Source organism: Xiphophorus hellerii, chromosome 17, assembly GCF_003331165.1.
Source record: "Xiphophorus hellerii strain 12219 chromosome 17, Xiphophorus_hellerii-4.1, whole genome shotgun sequence".
NCBI classification, from domain to species: Eukaryota; Metazoa; Chordata; class Actinopteri; order Cyprinodontiformes; family Poeciliidae; genus Xiphophorus; species Xiphophorus hellerii.
In genome coordinates, this window is record NC_045688.1 from 12,609,667 (window position 1) to 12,631,611 (window position 21,945).

The 21,945-nt window shown below is 39.1% G+C and overlaps 1 protein-coding gene across 3 annotated transcripts in view; it reads left to right on the forward strand.

Moving 5' to 3' along the window:
• Positions 1–21,945, forward strand: part of dock4b (dedicator of cytokinesis 4b) — a 122,098-nt gene that overhangs the window by 32,258 nt on the left and 67,895 nt on the right. For all 3 annotated transcript variants that reach the window (XM_032589260.1, XM_032589263.1, XM_032589262.1), the window contains exons 2-8: positions 1,014–1,097; positions 6,299–6,339; positions 7,556–7,611; positions 7,691–7,787; positions 9,089–9,237; positions 11,068–11,152; positions 19,228–19,379. In XM_032589260.1, the coding sequence (XP_032445151.1) occupies positions 1,014–1,097; positions 6,299–6,339; positions 7,556–7,611; positions 7,691–7,787; positions 9,089–9,237; positions 11,068–11,152; positions 19,228–19,379 (664 nt within the window). The remainder of the gene's footprint in view (positions 1–1,013; positions 1,098–6,298; positions 6,340–7,555; positions 7,612–7,690; positions 7,788–9,088; positions 9,238–11,067; positions 11,153–19,227; positions 19,380–21,945) is intronic.

Below are 21,945 nucleotides of genomic sequence, written 5' to 3' on the forward strand. Positions count from 1 at the left end.
CATGTGTGCCAGCGTACATTGCCCTTTGAATGGGGCACTTGTGTGAATTTGCTGCTTGCGTGGAGTCAAGTTAATGTGCTGATGGGTTTGTATGAGCGCCGAGGTCCTGTCCACTCATCGTCCTCTGCTGCATATTTTTGTACACACATTTTCCACTTGCCGTTGGTGCATCAATTTGGGATCGCTGCGGTGGCGCAGTGGTAAAGCCTTAGTCCTCGACGTGGCCGTCACAAGTTCGAGTCCTGACCCGGCGACCTTTGCCTCATGTCTTCCCCTGCTCTTATAACCAATTTTCCTGTCACTCTCAAATAAAGGCCACTGGAGTTGAAGAAAAGTTAAAAAAAAAAAAAAAAAGTTTCAATGTCTCTCTGTAGAAATGAATGCTTTTAAGTATTGTTCCAAAAGTTTTTTATTTAAGAAGACTATTATTGAATAGTCTTCTTACATCTATCATTTGGACTTTTAAATAAAACATTACTGAATAATTACGCCTTTTTCTCTGCCTTTTAAAGAGCAACCTCAAGTAGAATGAGAAAACTGGTCTGTTCACGTTTCCTTTGGTTTTTCGTTGAAAGGACTTTAGTTCAAATAACCAGTATGATGGAACGTTTTCTCAGTTTTGAGACCATAGCTTTTTAAATCCCTTTTATACCTTGATACTAGCAACCAGCCTGTCTTTTCAAGTTACATTTGTAGCCTTGGAAAAATCCTTTGCTAAGGAATTGTTTTTATTTTAATACTTGGCAGCAGATTGAATTATTATTTTGTGTCTGTATCAAAAACAGCCTTTTTCAAAAAAAGCAATTTAGGATTTTGATTGTGTCTTACTCCTTACGCCTCCTTTGCGTATCTCTGTTCTGTTATTTTGTTTAATTATGTTTCAAGTTACACATTTAGTCCTCATTTGGCCTTTCTTGGTTGTTTTTTTTTTTTTTTTTTCTTTTTCAGCTTTGCTTTTCCAACCACGAAATGAAAATCGGCTCACGTCTGTGTTTTGAATCCTTGTTTTCCAGTGCTGGCCAGCTTCCGAGGGACTGTCCAGCACGGCCTCCCGCTGGAAATCGGAGACACGGTGCAGATCCTGGAGAAATGTGAAGGTACGCTGCACACGGCGACACACAAAGAGCTTGTTTTCTCAGAATGAAAGAAGGGAAAGAAGAAATGAAGTGAAACACAACACTAGATGTAATGAAACCATTTTGCTTCCACTTGAGCGGAGTAGTAAAAACACGCCAGATCACTTCTGCTTCTCATTGGCAAAATATGTTAAGGATGTGATGGAACCTCTCTAGGTGATTTCCATGTTAAAGCTCCCACAAATAATGCGGCTAAATATATAGAAAGAGTGCACAGATTTCAAGTTAGGATTTATAAAGTAGAGATCTAGAAATTGACCTATTTTTGACACCGACAGTGTTTTCCCCAGTGTAATTTTAAGCCTGGCGGGTAACCAGGCTTTACTTGTGCCCCCACCAGGCTAAGCATTGCTTATTTAAGTTTTTTTTTTTTAATGTTTGCATTTTTTAAGACTTTATAGTTGGTGTTCAGATATTAATCTTCCCAATAACACATGATTGTCAAGTGATATTTTCAAATTTCCTGTCAACTTTAAACATTTCTTAACTCAAACACACTACGGGCCGCTGGATGAATGGTTGCCGTAGCGCCCAACCGCCTGGCTTAGCAAGACTTTACATCTACTTTCACACCTCAACCTTCTCGTTACAACCACAAACTTTAATGCACTTCACTGGACTTTTATGAGAAGTAGCAGATAATTGTAAAGCGAAAGGAAAATGACAGCTTGTTTAAAATTTTTCAATAATAAAACTTGAAAATTGAGGTGTTCATTTATTGATTATCTCAAATTAAATTCAGATCAACTAATGGCTTTCAGATGCCAACTAAATGGTAATTAAAGTTTATTGTGGAGGCAGCATCGTGCTTGCTTTTTTATGGTAAACAGAGAAACTGTTAAAAGCTGATGACAAAATGATAAAAAAGTTCTAGATTCTTTTGCAGAGAAATAATAAGATACAATATCTTCGAAGAAGAAGAATAAGTGAGCAGCGTCTCCTGCACGACGAACGCCTGCAGAGATTTAGGCTGGCTTCATTTCCTCTAGCACAGTCTTTTTTCTTCTTCTTCTTCTTTTTTCCCCCCAGCATCCTGCATCTGTTTTTCTCCTCTCGCCACTTCTCTTCTAAACCCTCCTGTTGTCGACGGTTCTCCTCTACTGCGAGCTTTACTTTCTGCCCGACCCCTGTGACGTTTTGCGAGTTTCCGAACAATCCGAAATCGCTTCGCTGCAGGGCGAGCGCTCTTTAGGCACGCTTTTGCCACAAATAACCGGCCGTGCACAAACCTTCAGTCACTCCGGTCTCTTCCGGAGCTCGTCTTTCACTTCCTTTTTGGAGATCAAAAAACAAAAAAGAAAAAAGAGAAGAAAAAAAACCATGCGCACAGCCAAACAGACAGGCAGTCATGCATCTTGCCAGTCAGAGGGATGTGATATTGTGGTATGGGACCCAGAGGAAGTAGACAATAGCAGAGCCAGCTGAATGCTCGGCCCAGAAGGGAGGAACTAAATCAAAATCCTGCCAGCAGCAAAGAGACGGGAGGGGACTGGTGACAGCAGAGGAGACGGACTAATGGCTCTGCCTCATGTTGATGCTATTGACACTTCTAAACACACACGCTACCAGAGTGTCTTTACTGGCTGCTTGCTTCAGTTTGATAATGTACCACCTCAGCTATTGATTTTTGATTTGCCTCTTCCGTTTTGCTTTCTTTAGTAGCTTCTTGTGGTCAGTGAATTCATTAACCTTTGTAAACAGTAAAAAAACAACTAGTTTTGTGTCTGTCTGACATGTCAATAAAACCTGCTGAGCCACCGTTAAAGGGATAATTCAGGTATTTGAAAGCAAAGCCCATTATAATATAAGTTGATCCTGCAGGCTTGTCAGAGAACAAAGCGAACTTTATTCATTTGAAAACATCTCAAGTTTTATGTGAGCAGTTTCTTTTATTAACCTTTTCTGTGTTCTTGTGTTTGTTCTGGCTAACTATTTATGAAGAAGCTAATTACAATATACTTTAAAAAAAACTGTCAGTAGAAGACACCAGCAATGATTTTCCTGTGTAAAGAATAGAATAGAAAATTCTGAGAATTCCTAGTTACCTAAAAAACAATTAAACAATCAAGTCACTGTCTCTTGTAGGGTGTGTATGTATATGGATGCTCACACCTAATGTGTATTTTTTAGTCCTTGAGATGCCAAAACTGCTAGGGAGTAGCTCGGATAATGATGTGGAGAAAGAAAGAAGTTTGGAAAATCTGGGTTAATCACAATCTGTTGCAGTTTTTAGCAAGTGTGTTGCAACTATTTGCTTCTAATATTGTTTTTGAAATAGTCTTTTTCTAGAAAATTTGATTCTGTGTTTGCACCTTAAACTAAACTACTTATTGGTGTCACTCTCCTGAACTGTCCCTGAACTGTTCAGGGACAGTTCAGGTTATTCCTGAACTGTCCCTTTAAGACATTAATTATTTTCTTTCAAAGTCATGCTACCTGATTTGAGCAAAGTCGTATTTCACACAACTGAATCAGTAAAAGCTGGTCACTTTTGCTTCTTCTTGCATTTAAATATTTCACACCTTGCTGTCTACTTTTCACCTTACTGCCACAGAGCTTTGCATCAAGCCACCACAGCTAGGCACGTTCTGCACTGACTCATCTCTGGAAAAACTGAGCAAAGTTTCCACAGCGCAGACCAAGACAAATTATTCAGCGTTACCATGACCGAATTTGCCTGAAAAAGATGAGAGGTGCTAAGTCACCATTGCTCTGGCGAAATCTAATAGTGCTTAGAATAATCTAATACATTTACAGTCCATCTGAGCTGTTCAGCTAATGCTCTTATCTGGAGCGACTTACAATGGCTGTGGTGGCTGTGGAATGAGCTTAAATAGGCTGTTTTGGGTGAAGCGCATCAGCTCAGATGCACACAAATGTAAATTCATTAGATTGTTTCTGTCTGGGTTGGGATTTGCAAAGAGCACTGCATGTTAGCTAATTTGGTGCAGGTCCATTTTGGAGCGTGTAATGGTGTGAAGACAGTTTCTTTTTTTTCTTTTAATTTCCGGTTGTTGCTTCTTCGTGTTAATACATCGACCTATTTGAGTCATAGGTATTTGCAGGGTTTCTGTTTGGCTTGAGATTTTAAAAAATTTTTTTTTTACCTGTGCTGCTCTGAATTCATATGTGGTTTATATACTTATATGCTTTTTTAGAACTTTTTTTTTATATAGCTTCAATGTCATAACTGGGCATTTTACAAGATAAGTCTAATCAATGTCCGATTACGTTGAATCCAATTGGGTCCAGTTCAGTCAAACTTGATCCAGTTCACTAATGCAATCAACACAATCACATATAAATCCAATAAAAGTTGTTGAACTATTAAATCCCATACCAGTGGTCAGTTAATGCTAATAGGTCAAAAGTTATCCAACTAGAGAAGTGCAGCACACCAACACTAACCCAAGAGTCCTTTCCACTGGAAGTTAAAAATAAAGGCTAAACGCATAGTAAATGAAAGCATTACACCGTGTTCCAAATTATTATGCAAGTGATATTTTCTCAGATTTTCTTAAATAGTCAATGCAAATGATGGTCAGTATAATTTTCAAGTCATGAACTATTACAGTATAAATCAAATTTTACTGAACAAAGCTCCCCATGAGAACAGTAATTATTTCAAAAATAAAAAACTCAAAATGCACTGTTCCAAATTATTATGCACGGCAGATTTTCTAAACATTTTATGGATTATAAAGACCTGCAAACGGTCATTCTTTGAATGTGCAGCATTAAATGGTCACATGTACTAAAATCAAAAGCTATTTCAATCAAAAACATCTTAACAGACTGAGTTACATGTTAACAAAGGACCCCTTTGATATCACAGCACAATTCTTGCTTCCATTGAACTTGTGAGTTTGTGGAAAGTTTCTGCTTGAATTTCTCTGCAGGATGTCAGAATATTTTCCCAGAGCTGCTGTTTTGATATGAACTGCATTCCACCCTCAGATCTTCTGCTTGAGGAAACTCCAAAGGTTCTCAATAGGGTTGAGGTCAGAGGAGGATGGTGACCACACCATGAGTTTCTCCCCTTTCATGCCCATAGCAGCCAATGACACAGTGGTATTCCTTGCAGAATGAGGTGGTTCATTGTCATGCATAAAGATGATTTTGCTGCAGAAGGTACGGCTCTTCCTTTTGAACCATGAAAGAAAGTGATCAGTCAGAAAGTCCATATACTTTGCTGAGGTCATTTTCACACCTTCATGGACTCTGAAGGGGCCGACCAATGATTCTCTCCCCATGATTTCGGCCCAAAGCATGACTCCAACACCTCCTTGCTGACGTCACAGTCATGTTGGGATGTGGTGGCCGTCCACCACCAATCCACTACTGGACCATCCAACAGACTTGTCATCAGTGAACAAGTCTGTTTGAAAATGAATCTTCATGTACGGCTGGGCCCACTGCGGCCGTTTCAGTTTGTGAGCTCTGGTTAGGGGCCCAATAGTAGGTTCATGCACCGCAAGCCTCTGGAGGATCCTCCACCTTGAGGTTCCAGAGGCTCCAGCAGCTTCAAATACCTGTTTGCTGCTTTGTAAGGGCATTTTAACAGCTGCTCTCTTAATCCGATGAATTTGTCTAACAGAAATCTTCCTCATTATGCCTTTGTCTGCACAAACCCATCTTTGTTCTGAATCAGCCACTAATCTCTTCACAGTACAATAAATGCTTCAGTTTTCGTTAAATATCTAATGTTTTCATACCTTGTCATACGGCACTACACTATCTGATGATTTTCTTCAGAGATTCTTTCTCTTTCCCATATTGCTTGAAACCTGTGGCCTGCTTAATAATGTGGAACATCCTTTTTAAGTAGATTTCCTTTAATTGAGCTCACCAGACAAACTAATCAACTCAGCTCTCTGAAATTAATTATAGTGATTCAAAGAGCCCTGACACATAATACCATCTATAAATTTAATAGCACAACAAAAATTGTAATCTTTCTGACACTTAAATCCAATTTGCATAATAATTTGGAACACGGTATAGATCTCACAAACAGCTGTTTCCAGAAAAAAAAAGCTAAACACAATAACAGTGCTACTAGTACTTTCTGTGCGATGATCAAAACCCTTTTACCTAAGATTGTAAGTATATATAATCTCCAGGGCCATTTAGCGAATTCCAACTGTATTTTGTCTCCACAGGATGGTACAGAGGATTCATTCTAAAGAATCCTAATGTCAAGGTAAACAAACTTTTTTTTAAGAAATGTGTTTATCTCCTTGCTTGTATGAAACTTTAGAAAGTCTGCCTCAGACAAGAATTCAAAACCCAACAGCTGCACCTGCTTTCAAACCCTGTTAGTGTTGCATTATGGTCTCTCCTGAACTCCAATAATTGGTCATCTCAAAGAGACGCACAGGAAGGTTTGAAGAGTCACGCTACAGTTCTGTTCTGAAAAACAGTGGCGCAAATATGAGCTTGATGGAAAAAGTAAGCAGAAACAAGCCTCTCCATCAGAAAAGGTCTGCATCCAAAGATGAAACGAAGATGGCAGAGGAACGTAAATACTATACAGAAAAACAAGTTAAATATGCTGCCAGTTTAAAGCATCTTGTGAGGCTCATGAAGTTTTACTTTTGACTGTTTCATGTTTTGAAAATTGCAATCTGAAATCTCTGTTTTTGAATATATAATGAGATTAATATTACTCATTTAGCTATTTATAGTAGGCACATGTCTTTTAAAAGACACCATAGAATTGTATTCTGCCTGATATTTGTCAAATGACTTATCTTTATTTAAGCGTGTGTTGACATATTTTTCCCAAATTGCAATCTTTTTTGTCTGATTATGGATCTGGTCACATTTACGCATCCTTAAATTTGTTTTAAGACTTGTATCTTATGATGAAAAGCAGCAAAGATGTAGATTTTTGTGTGAATAGATGGGAAGAATTTTTAGATAATGGATGGATTCTAAAAAAAAATTTTAGATAAATGATTGTAATGAATTTTGAACAAAAAATGGTTGGATAGACAGAAAAATTTAACATTTAGACAATGTGGAATGAGTTGGATAATATACAATTCTGTACATGCTTTTCTTGTAAGCCTTTAGGAAAAATGTACATTTTAAGACTGTAACAATGCTGTTAATGCCTGCATTTCCACTTAGCACCACTGAAGAGCGGTAATGAAAGCTTATGGGTTTGTTTGTTTTCTGAATTTACCCTTGCATTCATCAACGTCATTTCTACTTTAATCTTCAGCATACCAGCAGCTTTCTTCTGTCGAGCCGTTTTTATCTTCGTCCTCTAAGTAGAATACCACAAACTTCATTTTGTCCACACATATACTTGGCTCTAAGTTGTTTATCACATGGACAGTCTCATGCTAACGGTGCCAGAAGCAAACGACAACAAGAGCGTTTCAATTAACCTGCCTTTCTTCTATCCAAAGGGAATCTTCCCATGCAGTTACATCCACCTGAAGAACGCCGTAGTGAAGAACAAAGGGTGAGTCGCGTCTCTCTGGTTCGCCGTTTCCATTCGTGAAAGTGACGACTCGTTCTCACGCAAACGTCTACGTTTGCAGGCAATTTGAGACCGTGATCCCCGTCGAAGACTCTGTCATCACGGAGATGACGTCGACCCTGAGAGAGTGGGGCACCATGTGGAAGCAGCTCTACGTGGTAGGGATGATTACATGCATTTAGACACAATTCCAGTGTGAGTTTATACGGGACTTGGTGATTGGAAAACAGTTAAAGCCGTTTCCACACCCTTTCATTTGCTGAATTGATTGTGTTTGTGGCCCATTAAGCTATCTCGGGGGCTGATTGAACTGAACTGATGAATACTTTGAGATCGAAGAGGAAAAAAAGCTACAAAAAGCAGCAGGGCACTGAAGCTTATTAGCTAAAATCCATTTTTAGCTTTTTTTCCCCCTCATTATTGTGACACTTTAAAGAGTGGCTTGTCACTTGGTAAATTTTCAAGGTGGCAATTATTACATAGTTGTATATTTCTACTCAGGCAGTGTCCTTCCCTTCCTAGGCACCCTGGAGACTCTTTAAAAAAGCTTTAAAAGCATAAATCTTCTATTGATGGATAATCTGTTGCATCTCAAACATTTCCTATTTAATAGATTATTTTAAAATCTTTTTTTGTATTTTTTGCAAAGAAAAATACTTGGCTTTTTGAGGTTGATCAGAATATGTAGTGCCTATTATTTGTTAGTCTGTTAGCTATCATCATAACTTGTGCATATGTACGACTCAGATGCATGACTGAAATGTTTTAATTTTTAAACGTGGAACTGTGACGAAGAAGTTGGAAGTTCCCCACCACCCAAAGTGACTGGAGAAAAATAATTTTAATTTTGGGTCATCAAACCTCCATGATCGTTTTTAGAGAGACCTTGGTTAGGAAGCAAAAAAAAAAAAAGACTTTTCTGTTCTTTTCATTAGAAAAGGAGAGAATAACTCAGCTTTTTGTCACTAAAAAAATTTGAAAGTAGATGGAAGATCTGTGGCCCTGGGGGAATGTTTCTCTGAGAACACTGCCATTGTGTGTAAAAACTTAAATAAACATCTGTCGGACCCTCCCATAAACTGAAAATGTGTCGTCACTGGCCTTTAAATAGGACAAAAATCAAACAAATAGAAGATTCACCAGAATTAGTCGTGGCTCTCTGTTCATCTCGGCACGATTTAGAGAGACTTTATGATCTAACCATGTAAAATATTATATTGGAAAAGACATGATCATGAAGATGTGATTTAATAATTGTGCTACACGATTAAATGAAAAACTATTCCTTCACGTTCTGTTCCAAACAGAAGATTTTGATGCCTGGTATCAGCCAGATCTAATTCCACCTGCTCCTCTTTAAATGTGCGATTATATATTCCGTCACGTTCGGCCGTGTCTCTTCTCAAAGCTTTCTTTCCCCTCGTTCTCCTTCCTCTCCGTCACTTTTCACCTCCTGCAGAAGAACGAGGGCGATTTGTTCCATCGGCTCTGGCACGTGATGAATGAAATCTTGGACCTGAGGAGGCAGGTGCTGGTCGGCCACCTCACTCACGACCGAATGAAGGACGTCAAGCAGCACATCACGGCGAGACTGGACTGGGGCAACGAGTGAGTATCAGGCCGCCAATGTTTAAGTACGTCTCTCATAGAAGCAATACGGGTTCAAAATCAGGTATTGGCAAGACATTTGTTTGTTTGAATTTTGGCAAAACCAGCGTTGTTTTAAGTTGCAACTGTGGTTGTGATGTAAAGTCATGATGTTTGGGAGATATCACAAGAAAAAGCCTTTGGCTTTGCCTGAAAGTTTGTCCTCTTGTAGATTTTACAGTGAGCTGACTAATCTGTCGTCAACCCAGCCTCTTCCCGTTTGAGAAACAGTTGAACCAATATTGTAAGATCCTGGAGCGAGTACGTTCTGCTCCCCCCTCCTCTGGACTCCGCAGGACTTATTTTTCTGCAATTCTTCCGATGTTGTTGTTGCGAGAATAAAGAAGAGATTTTCTTCTGATGACTTTTCCATGAAGGTCAGACTCCTGCCGAGTTCAGCTAAATCTTTGAATTGTTTTTCCCAGAAATCCCACGAGCGGCGTCTCGTCAGGTTTTCTTGGCCTCGCCGAGTTCATCTTGACCTTCAGACGCTTCTGCTTTCGGCTCCCTCTTTATCTCGTCAAAGCTGCAGGATTCTCCTGCTTCGTAGGCAGAAATTGTACACAATCTCTGGAGGGGGTCATTGGTTGTGAAATGTTTTGATTCCAATTATTTGCAAAGGTTCCTCCGATATGATCCTTCATGTTCTATAAAGTGTTACATTTGAGTTGAACATGAAAACTTGTTTTCTACACGCACCAGGGAGATATTATCCTAAAGATATGATTGATTTGTATTAAAGAGTTGCATCTAGCACGAAAGTGAAGTCACTTTAACAAGAGTCTGTTTGTGTGACCTCCAACTTTTCAAAGTGCTTTATACCTTGAAGACATAATGCGGTAGTTTATTGGTGTTATGAAGCACCAATAAGCATTTCATTTTGCCAAATGGCATCAAAATCATCAAAAATATTGATGCCTCGAGTTAAAGAAACTCAGTGTTTCGCCTGTTTTGCAGTTTTCTGGGAGATTAGTGGAGCATGCCAACAAAATAAGGGAGTAAATCTACCTCTAGGTCTCTTCAGGGTGGCCGCATTCATCTTACCGATTTGGTTTGACTAAACTCCTCTCAGGGGGGAAGAAAAAAAATCTCTCCTCGCTTTTTGCCTCGGCTTATTTCTTATACATTTTTGCAGCTCTGTTCTTCCTCTCCAGCTTTCCTGGCTTGTCACACGTCTGTCTTTTTGTTGTCACCTCTCTTCCCTGTAAGCACGCTCCTCACTCAATCAAGTCGGTCTCACACAGCCGACACTTGCTCCATCCCTCCTGCTGTTTGCCTCTCTCCAATCTCTTACCGCTCAATGCTGATGGGTTAAAAGAAGGGAAAGAAATAACCCTCAACTTGTGTCACATCCTCATTCTGTGTGCTTTTTACCTTTTTCTTTTTTTTTTCCTTCATCCTTCATTCTCCCGCCATTGGCCATTCTCAAACATCCATCATTAGTCAGAGTGGGACATGTGGGCCTTTTCCTCTTTTATTGCTGCAAAGGAGACACCTAGCACCGGATGGTGTTGGTATGAACCGCAGGAGAAGGAATGATGAAAGAACGGTTTTAACTCCCACTTCGGGATAGTTGAGAATCGAGGCAGGAGAGGCGCATAAACGGATACGAGGAACTGCTGAGAGGTGCAGGAGGACAGAGCAAATGGAAAGGAGCTGAAGAAGAAGTCGGACCATTTGTCAGATGGATTTAAAACCCCGGCTGAGGTGGCAGTCGTGTTGATTTTTGCAGCTGTGCATCACAGTTCAAAGCACTCTGTGTGTGATTTGTCTTATCTGTGTTTGTTTTAGACAACTCTGCTTGGACCTGGTGCCCAGGCGGGAGTTCAGCATGGTGGACCCAGACGAAATCAGCGTAACAGAACTGTACAGACTGGTGAGGACTCCTAATGTTTGTCAAAACCTAATTTATTGTTCAGATAGTTGGGGGACCTTCCCTTTAACGGTTTTCTACCTGTTTAAGTGTTGGGCTGCAATCTTTTGCCTTATGTTTTACTGACACTGTTGATTTTTTTTTTTTTTTTTTTTTTACTTCAAGGTTTGGGCTGTCTTCTGGGCTTCCCTTAATGCACTTTACAAGACGAGCAGGGCCAATTCCTATTAAATTATATAGAGTCCAGTTTGAGCAAAAATCAATTCAACTCAGTCATAATGCAATCCAGTTGTATGGTCACCATCTGATCCCATTATGTACTATCCAAATCAATCCAACATATCACAGAGTTAAAACATTTAAAACGCACTGTCAGTAGGTTACAGTTTGTAAATATCTGAAGAAGCTCAGTTGATTTAGGCCCTGTACACACAGAGAGAGGAGTAGTGCATATTTTTGTGAGCCATGAAGAAAAAATACACGTCCACACGACAGAACGCGGCACAGAAAAAAGTGTAGTGGGTATGCCGGGCCAATCGGTGGCGCTGTCGGTATGAAACGAATGCAAGATAATTAGAGACGTCATTGTTTAAAAAGAAAGACGCGGTTCACATAACTCTGAAGATGCACAGATCAGAATTTTGTGCTTTGATTTCTGATCTCTGTTTTTTGCTAAGTTGTGGCCAGACATCATCAAATGTACAATTTTGATGCATTCAGACACTAAAATTGGTTGCAGAGTGTCATCTTTAAGACTGATTTGATGGCAAACAAGCTCTGACAAAACATCAGTAAAAAACTTGTTAGCGCTACCGTTGTTATTTTATACTATGTGGCGGCCATATTGGGGTTTGGAGAATCTTTGTACTATGCATGTCAGAGTTCTGATTGTTGTGGTTATTCCAGTTTCCTGTTTGCATAGACAATGTATTCCTCACCTGATTACATTCACACTAAAAAATCAAATTTGTGTTTTTGATGTATCTTGGAAGCAAACAAACGTTTTTGATAACTGTGTGTGGCACCAATGTCAGTGTTTTCCTCCAAGAGCAGCATTGCTGTTGAACAGAATTGACCGTCCTCCTGTCTGCTTCCATATTTTCTCCCCCCGCCCCCCTCTCTCTGCCTTTTCCTCCAAAATTTTTCCCACCCGCCTTCTTTTGAACCCCATCCACTGTTACCATGGCAACCACTCCTCTGCCCCGTCACGGAGCAAGGGGGGGAATTATATCACACGTACTCTCGCGCTGTGTCGGCTTTTGCTTCAGAGAGGGGTAATTGAGGCCCTTAATCCGTCTGTTTCATTTCGGTTGTTAGCCGAAACAAAGGCAGCCGTAGAGAGATGAAAGCAAAACAACACACCTCTGTTCCAAAATAAGCAAATGACTGCAATTCCCAGCTACAGTGAGGCGATATTTTAAAAAAACAAAAAGAAAGGCACTCGCCACACGTATACATGAACAAAGACCCAGAAATGAGATTACACAAAGGCACAATAAACCATGGAAATGCTGTGTAATTACATCAGTGTTTCTCAGTGAGATCTTAAGTTGTGAAAAAACCTGCAGCTTATGTATTTTATGATCTGTTATTTTGTTGTGGCTTACATAAGAGTATTTTTTTCATCAGAAAGGAAAACAAGGAGACTATGTAAAGTGGACGACAGCAAAGTTAACAGCAAAAGTAGTGACTTTAATAACTTCCTTCTGAAAAGAGACACTGTGAAACACAAAAGTCAAGTCTACATTCAATGGAAAAAATACACCGATTTAACGGCAGTGAAGGAAAAGAGACATGGCTAAACCAAGATACAGCAGAAAGGATGAACTTTATATGGGAACGAAAGAAAATTGGAGCCTCCTAAGTTAATAACAGCAATACCTCAATCCAGGAAATGGATTTAACTAAACGTACGAGCACCAAAGTGTTTGGGCAGGCCGACTTTATGCAGGAAATAAAAACAAAGGCAGTACTCAAATGTTACCTTGATGACGGCCTGTATCTTGAAAAAACACAAACATACACAGAAGCACTGGACCAGGAGAGCTTTCTGTGGAAAAGAGGATATTAAAATGGTACACATGTAATGGCATACTAGTTGTACAAGTGGCTCTATTCAGGAAAGATTAACTGCAAGGTCAGCAAATCATGTGACATTTGAGCAGAGGCAGGAAAGAAACCTTTAGTTAAGCAGGCAAGCACCAGTACAGCTGAGTACTACTATCTAGCTAGTAAATATTTGACAACTAGAAGTTTGAATGTTGGATTTATCTTAAGAAGTTGATAACATCGTGCAACATTGAGTTGTAAGCTCTTCTGATTTGTTTGTAAAAAGACGTTCCTCAGTTTTTCTGCACTTATTCCGAAAGTAAATTAACACCGTTTGAGATTTTGGCTTTAGGGAAAGGATAAGAGGATTACTTTACTATCAGAAAAGCCTTGGTCTAATTTGCGGCTCTGCATATTATATGGCCTTTATCCTGGTTGCAAGCAAAAATGTATAAATTTGGTTAGAATTTTACTTCCACAAATAAGGTTTTTTTTTCTTTGTCATATATTTGTTTAAAAAAAAAACTTATGTAGAAAGGAGACACTGACTTTTTCTAAAAATCACTAATTAGCTCCCTACTCTCAGCCTGAGTCAGCTCACTTGGGATCGTCTCCTACTGCCCAAATGCAATTGAACCTCATACTTCCCACTTAGTCCTTGGAGATTGAGATTAGTTCATTAATTGTGGTGAATCATACAACTGTGAAGGATCACTTAGGCCTGGCACAGGACCTGCTGGCAAAGCTTCCATTGGCATTGCTTGTTGTGGGAGAAGGCCTGCGTTCTCCCAAGATTTTTGGCACCCTTAGTAAAGACATGTAAAAAAAAATATATTTTTTACATCAGAGGCTTCATATTTTCTCAGTAGCTTCCTTTTCCAGAAAAAAGTCAATGGACATTTGCTTTTCTTAAATTACCTATTCTCCTTTTGGAGAGTCTCTAAATGAAACGGGCCTTTGTGTCTTGTCAAATTTACACCTCAGGAGAACAGTTTTGAAAGTTCAACTCTGAAGTTAAAAAAGTACACCACAACGTTTGCTACAAATATATATAATTCTTAAGAGCAATTATTTTCTAACACTGGATTTTTTAAAAATAGTTATGTATTTTTCACACCCTGTTTCTCTCCTTGAATCGTCCCGTGGATGCCTCTCTTTTTTTTCCCTCCAGTCTCGTATTATTGTCGAATCACAAACACTGACTTTACTTGAGGCGTATGAAGCATTGCAGTGCTTTAAGCAATGCTCTGGACAATTTTTACGACTTTCAGGAAAATAGGTGAATGCGATCTTGGAGTCGTTTTTTTTTTTGTAAGCCACCCACTCTTGGGAAGGCTCACTGACGACTGATATTTTTTCTATTTGGGGAAAAAGAAAAGCTCTCTATGGTTTACTGGAGTCCCACAGAAATTAGAAATGGCTTTGCAACCCATTAAATATTGATGCATCTCAATGACTTTCTCTTCCATTCTCGAATTTCTTTAGACTGGGCCACGGTGTTTAGCTGTGTGATATATTTATGTTCTGTTTAACTTTAAGTGACTGGTTTTGGTTGGTGAAATAAACTCATCTTTGCAAAATCACGGTTCATCACAGCTCATCCATGATTTATTGAAGTTTGTTGAGTTCCATGTTTGACCCCGTTGCAGTGCACCATGGGTATTTTAGTACTCTAAAATAAAGAGGAACAAATCCCTATGTAAATAGTCTGAATAATACAGGATTCTTTTTTACAGAGCTTCTTCACAACATGGTTACTAATGAACTTTGTAGCTGCCTCCTGCAACTCTAACCGCTGTTGGGTGAAGTTTATTCCCCTTTTACTGTCAGGATTTATATAGCAAAGGTTAAGCATGCTGTTTATAACACATATCTAAGAGTGCTAAAATAGCAGAAATAGCAGTGTTGTGGTTTTTAGTACATGCACAACATTCAACTTGTCCAAAATCTCAATTAGCAGTAGCTATGGATACGATTAAAACAAGACATACTTCTGAAAATATTAGAAGTAATGCTTTGTCTGGCTAAAAAGCCATTTTTGTAAAAAAAAAAAAAAAAAGGCAGGTACAAACAAAACAGAGGGGAAAAATACATTTAAATAGGTAGGTAGTGACTTATGGTGACTTTTCTTTTTTCCTCTTGTATTGGCTGACTTCCCCCTTGTAGTTTTTCCAGCTGCTTGTTTGGTTCGCTTTGTATTGTTCTCAAAAATTCCTAAATAATAAATAGATAGACAAAATGACATTGGCATGTCCAGCTGTCTCCTGCCTTCTTCTCCCTGCCTCCAGAAGCTGACGCATAACCACAGATTGTTCCCATCAGGCAGCTCTAAACGACGCGCCGAAAATAACCTCATAATAAAAACCCAAAGCATAAATTAGGCATTCTCCCGGAACTAGTCATTTTACGTCAAACTTGGCAGCCCGGCCCCGGCCTGTGTCGTCTCTGAGGCACTGATCCCTTAAAGAAGTCGGCGGCGGGCGCCTTGTTTTTAGACCGTTCCAACAGGTGGCTATTTCTGGGGCTTCAGTCATGCAGCGGAGACGGGACTAGACAAAACATATTTGTCACTTCAAGAGGCGTTGTTGTTTTTGAAATGATTTATGAGCTCATCTTTGCCGGAGTCTCATGTGAATAAGTGGTTTATTCAATGATGTGTTTATGGCAAAGCTGCTTTCTACAGGACGTTGTTTTTCATATCGTTTTCTCGTCGTGTCTGTTTATCACATTTCACTTGCGTGTGTGCATCGTGTCTAAGTACGGAATCTCCTCTTAATGTTTTGATATGCTGGCTGAATTTTCTCATCAAAGCAATACTGACTGTACGAAGCAAATGTCGGTGATTGCTCTGGCATTTCTGAAGGTTTAGTTTGAACAGTGGCTGCTTTTTTTCCCCCCTCAATCTCCGTTCAATTGTTGTTCCTAGATATTTTCCAAATCCAGCTTTTTTTCTTCTCTTTTGTTTCCTCCCGCTAATTCAACCGAAATCCAATCCCAGTCTATGTGAAATCTGGAGAATAATTTCCTGAGAGTAGAATAATTTCCTGAGAGTACAGTTGAGATTTTCTGAAGTGAGGTTCTGTTCACAGGTATAAAACAGTTAATCTACCCATAGTAGGTAACTGTCATGGCAATGATGTTAAGCTACTTTTGCTGCTGAACTCGAAAGCTAAATTTTTCAAGATAGTGTGGTGGTGGTGTACCTCTAACTGCCTTCCTGTGGAAAACTTTTACTTTAAGCCAGGGGTGCCCAAAGTGGGTCCTGGAGGGCCGGCATCCAGCATGTTTTAGTTCTCTCCCTGGTTGTAGTAACAACCTTCCCACCATGTCAGTGTTCTTCTTAGGCCAGCTAACGAGCCATCATTTGATCCAGGTGCGTTAAACTATGGAGAAAACTAAAACACGCAGGACGCCGGCCCTCCAGGACCCGCTTTGGGCACCACTGCTTTAAGCGAAACTACCTGATATAAAAATACTGCAGTGTTAAAACTATTTCACTTAAATCTTTACTTGCTTGTCTTTTATATCACAGTTTCACTTTGGCCAGTTGCGTTTTTAATGCGTGCTCAGTAGATAATTTCTGCCTCACAGATTCTCTTTTCCCTTTTAAATAATCATTGGGTTTTCTACATGTAATCATAAAACGATCTTAGATTAAAGATCATAAAACAGAATTAGGTTAAACCGTGGTTTTTTTGTTGGTTTTATTTGGACTAGTTGTCAACTTTGACCTCCAGAACTGACTAATCTTGATTTAAAATAAACACCAGGTGCTACTCATTGCAGGTGAGATACAAACTGCGTATAGCCTTTTAACAGCACCTCACTTAAAAAGTGCTGAACTATCCCTTCATGTCAGATCTGTTGGCTTTCCATTCATATTAGAACAACAGCTGAATTTATATAAAAAGGAAATGCTGAAAAATATTAATTTAACAAGTTTGAAGGTTATGTCTCGGGGACACAGTTTCAGCACCGTCAATGCTAAGGTTGAGTGTTTATTGGTATTTGCTTTTTAAAACACAACACGCAACTTTTGCTGTTGCAGGTTGAGCTCTGCAGGTTGTCATTTTGGTAGCAGCTTGTTCCTCTCTGTCCTTGACTTGCCCCTGTTGTGTATTTGCAGTTCTTCTTTTTTTTAATATATATATTTTTCTCATTTTCAAATGTTTATTTTTACAACCTCTCCCTGCCTTCCATCCCCCCCAAACCTCCTGTTGTGTGTTTTACTACAGCAGTCAATTTAAGACATGATTTGGCAGTACCTCCTTTGACCATCTGGTGCTGTTTGTGTGCAGTATTTTTGGACATCGACAGCAGACCGGGATAAACCTCTCATGCTGTTAAGTGAGCAGTAGTGCACATGTTGATCTAGATGGTAGTTGCCGTTCTATGATGCAATCCTGGGCAAGGCCTTACTGCTGTTATTCTATGTAGCCTGACCTAATGCAGCATGTAATGACCACCTGCAGACCACACTGAGATGTGACAGTTACTTTCTGGTAATAATGCTCTTAGTTTTGCTGCATTAAAAGACCATTAGATCATTTTTGCTCAGAATATAATTGGACCCTTTTGGGGAAAAACATCAGTAGGGAGGTTGTTACTTTTAGCCGTTTAAGTGACATGAAATGCCTTTTTTTTTTTTTACATTCATTGGTGTGTTTTCAAAACCCTAGTTTTCTTTTGCATAATCCAATATTCAAACATTTATCATCTTTTGTATTAGGATTTTGTGTGATAGACCAACAAAAGCAGTGCACAACTGTGAAACGGATGATGCAGATATTATGTTTTATTGCAGCTGAAAATCCAAAAAGTTTGGCATTCATTTTAATTCAGAAACCCCTGAGTTGAAACTTTTTTTGAATCCCATTTTGGTTTAGTTACAGCTTCACAACAGCTTTGCGCGTCTCGAAATGAAAGTGTTAGCCGTTATTCTTTGAAAATAGTTTAATCTTTTCCAGATTGTACAGAGAAGACATATATACAGATATATGCAAGTTTTCCGGCAGTTTTCTGCCACACGTAGTGGTTTGCATGCTGTCAAAAGTGTTTTGTAGCCAACTCCAGGCCTGCCTTGTGTCTTCCTTGATCTTCATGTTTGGCATTGTTCTCTAACAAACCACTTAGACCTTTACAGAAGAGCTGCGTTTATACTGAAATGAAATTACAAACAAGTGGAGCGGTTGATAGCTCTTGATTTTGTTTAGCCATCTGAACACCCTTCACTTTGCAATGGTTTGTGGTGATATTTAGTGTTAGTTCCTCACCATGACTGGCTCTTGCGCATTGGCTGGATTATCTTGTTGTTCTTCTTTTAGGCATCAGAGCAAACAGGGTGAACACAAATGCACCACCACACTTTTCACACTTCTTTCACACTTAAGCCATCATCATTTTTGCGCTACTTCGTGTTGGCCTAATGCCTAAATCTCAGTGAAACACGTCGAAGTTTACGACACGTTGTAAAGTAAATGCACTCTTTTGAAAAACACCTCGCTCCGCAACCAGTGTGCTGATTGTTTTCTTCGTAATGAGACTGAAACAAACGCTAAACAATCCAGCTGAAGCTCTCACCATATTACCTTCTGGTGCTGCAGGCAGTCTGAAATATTACATGCTTTATTACCTCGATCTGTTTTCACTTAATCTATATGTGAGCCTCTTTGGAGTTTTGGATATAAATGCAAATCTGCCTGCAAAGATGGGCCCCCCCACTGTGGGATGTCTTGGGGGGGGATGTTGTTTATCTCTGACATGGAAATTCAATATTAAATACAGAAGCTAAAATGCGATTGGCTTGTATTTAAAGAACCGAATCAAATGTGTTTTCTTTTTCTTATCCCCCCCCCTTTAGTTGTACGTTTTTTGTTTGTTTTCATTCTTTCAAGATTTAAAACGCACAAACTTTCAAACTTTTCTTTCTTTATTTTAAAACTTGTCATAGATTCTCCAGCTGTGGAAAGCGATAGGAAAACCTTTTTTGTTTGTTTGTTTTTTACGTGGTTTTCTCCTGTTTGCTCCAGATGGAACATCGGCATCGTAAGAAGGAGACTGCTACACCCGCGAGCACCCACCACCTGTCTGTCCAGGTGAAGAGCCTGATGAGCGCCAACCTGGGGGAGGAGCTGGAGGTCTTCTTTCACATTTATGACGGACGGGAGAATCGGCCGCTCAGGTGAAAACCCTGCAGAATCTGAGTAACACAAATCTCTGTCTGGAAATGTTAGTCTTTTCCAGCTTTGATTAATTATGGAATTGATTTTGAGTACATATGTTATATAAAGGAAGATGTTGCTTCAGTGTATTTGTATTTCCAAGCTTAAGTTTTTTGTCCTCTTGTCTAAAAAAAAAAAAAAAGATCCATCCATCCAGTCATCTCTCCAGCCGTCATATTTTTGGATTTTCTTATAGCAAAGCAGCAAGATAATAGGAAATTGTTTTTGGTTCGCAGTTTCTTTAAATTTATTGAGATTTTCTGTTTGGTCAAATTACAGTCACCAAGATTTTTCACATGGAGCCTCTCGTTAAAGTCCACTTGGACACATAAAAGTGGGCAAGGCCGTGCTGTTACTGTTAAATGATGACGTCTTAGCTGCCACATGAAAGGACCTCTTCACCCATAGAGTCCGTTCATGCAGCATGAATGCATACTCGCACACGTCCACACATGCCACATCCTCCTGATGAAGAAGTGTCGCCCGCCCCCGCCCTCTCTCCACCAAAAAAAGAGAGAGAGGGGACGGCGATTAAGCTCCCTAGTTTCATAGTTCAAAGGGAGGAGATTCCATTTTATGTCCAAAAACAAGAGGCTTTTTAAGGGCAGAGAAAACGAGGGGACTGAACAGTGAGTGGGTTGAGAAACGAGCTTGGTATCAGCGAAGCTTCTTTTCAGAAGTCGCGCTTTCGGGACTGGTCTCTTTGCCTCACAGTAGGACAACAGAAACATGAGAGTGATACTGATGGGACCTAATGTTTTATTACTTTATCCAGGACTCTTTTGCAAAAAATAAATACATAAATAAAAGCTGTTTTAACTATAATTCAAGTTAGAAGAATTTTTTTCTCACCACTTGTGTGAATAATTGACCGTTCACAGGAATGGGCTCGTTTGATAACTGAGAAAAAAAACATTTGGCTTGTATTACAAGCGGTAATGCCAGTGCTATCACTGCTTCAGCCAAAATAACATTGCATATACTTATTGGTGGTATGAGAGGAATTATTACAGTCTGTGGCTTATAATTTAAGTTGTGTAAATTGTTGCTTTTGAGAACTGGAACTCTTTAACCAGTACATACTCTGAAACCTTAATTAGGTCCTGATGCTTTTGAGACCTCTAAAAGGTTTTTTAATTGGTAGGAAAAACAATTACAGTTTAAAAATTTTAACTTCGAACTTTAAGATTTAAGCTTTAAACTTAAAAATTTAAAGCTGAAAGTGTTTATCCAGCTTTATTTATTTTTTTCCCCTTTTTTTTCTTTTCAAGTTTTCAGGGAACTCCAGTTTCGGCTTACTGACATTGAGCAGAAGCAGAGTCTTACCCTATGTTCTCTGGTGTCTTATTAACAGTGGTTTAAGTCACAAGAACAGCATATCTAAAATATTTTAGTGGCTTTCAATGCTCTCTAAAACCAGAAATTACTTAGTCAACACTGTCTTGAGCTAACAAGACTGATTAGTGTAGCTCTGCGTGTGCAAACCTAAGCCACAGTTATGAAAGATTTGAAAGAGTTTAAATTCAAAACCATTAAATCATCACTGATCAATTTTTAGCTCTCACGTTCAAAATAATCATGTCTTTTTTCCCCCTCGCTCCTTATTTTACAAGTGCATAATTACTGTCCACTGCGGTGACTATGCTCCACTTGGATCACTTCTCTTTCTGATTTCCCTTCTCTCCTTCGTTTCCTCTTTTTATCTGCTGCTAGCTGCTATTGAGTACATTAACCAGGCTTAAGTAATCACACGCTATCCGCTTTGTGACGCATTTGATTTAGAACAAACGCAGCAATCATGCTGATCATGTCGTTATGTGACGCGTTATAAATCTCATTTGTCCAACTTTATTGCGAGACTCGCGCAAAGGACGAAAAAAAAAAGGAATGCACTTTCTTTCAGATTTCCTCTGTTTTTGCTGTTTCAGATGATTAAACAGTAATTAAGATTAGGCAGCGATAACTGGAGTAAATATGAAATGCAGTGCTCAGGTGATGATAATTAAGTAACTGTCGCCTAAACCCAATAACTCATTGTGCCATCCTCCTTGTAAGGCCATGCAATGTATCTAAATTGGATTTATATAAAGACTTTGACTATGGCTCCCCATAAAAGTTGTTTGCTGGTGTCATTTAGATTATCATACAAGTGGGCTGGGGATCATCAATACGTATTTTAGTCAATTTTAGTCAATTTGAGACGGCTCTTTGTTTTCTCTGCAGTAGGGAGTGCGATGTGAAGCTTTTTGAATCTTTTCACCTACTTCATGTTGTCAGATGGGTTCTATTTCAGTGATTCTTTTTGTTTTTGTCCAGTCAGAGTAATTCTCTTTAACAAAAACTGTTTAATCACAGTTAATTCATGATTTAACAAGGGAGCAGTTAATGTTTCCACATATAACCTTACTGAATTGGTTTTTCACCTAATTATTTATTGGGGAAAATTGCCTAATGTATTTACTCAAGTTTCTGTCTGATATTAAAATTAGGTTGAAGCGTTTATAAGTAACAATATAAGTAAAAGTT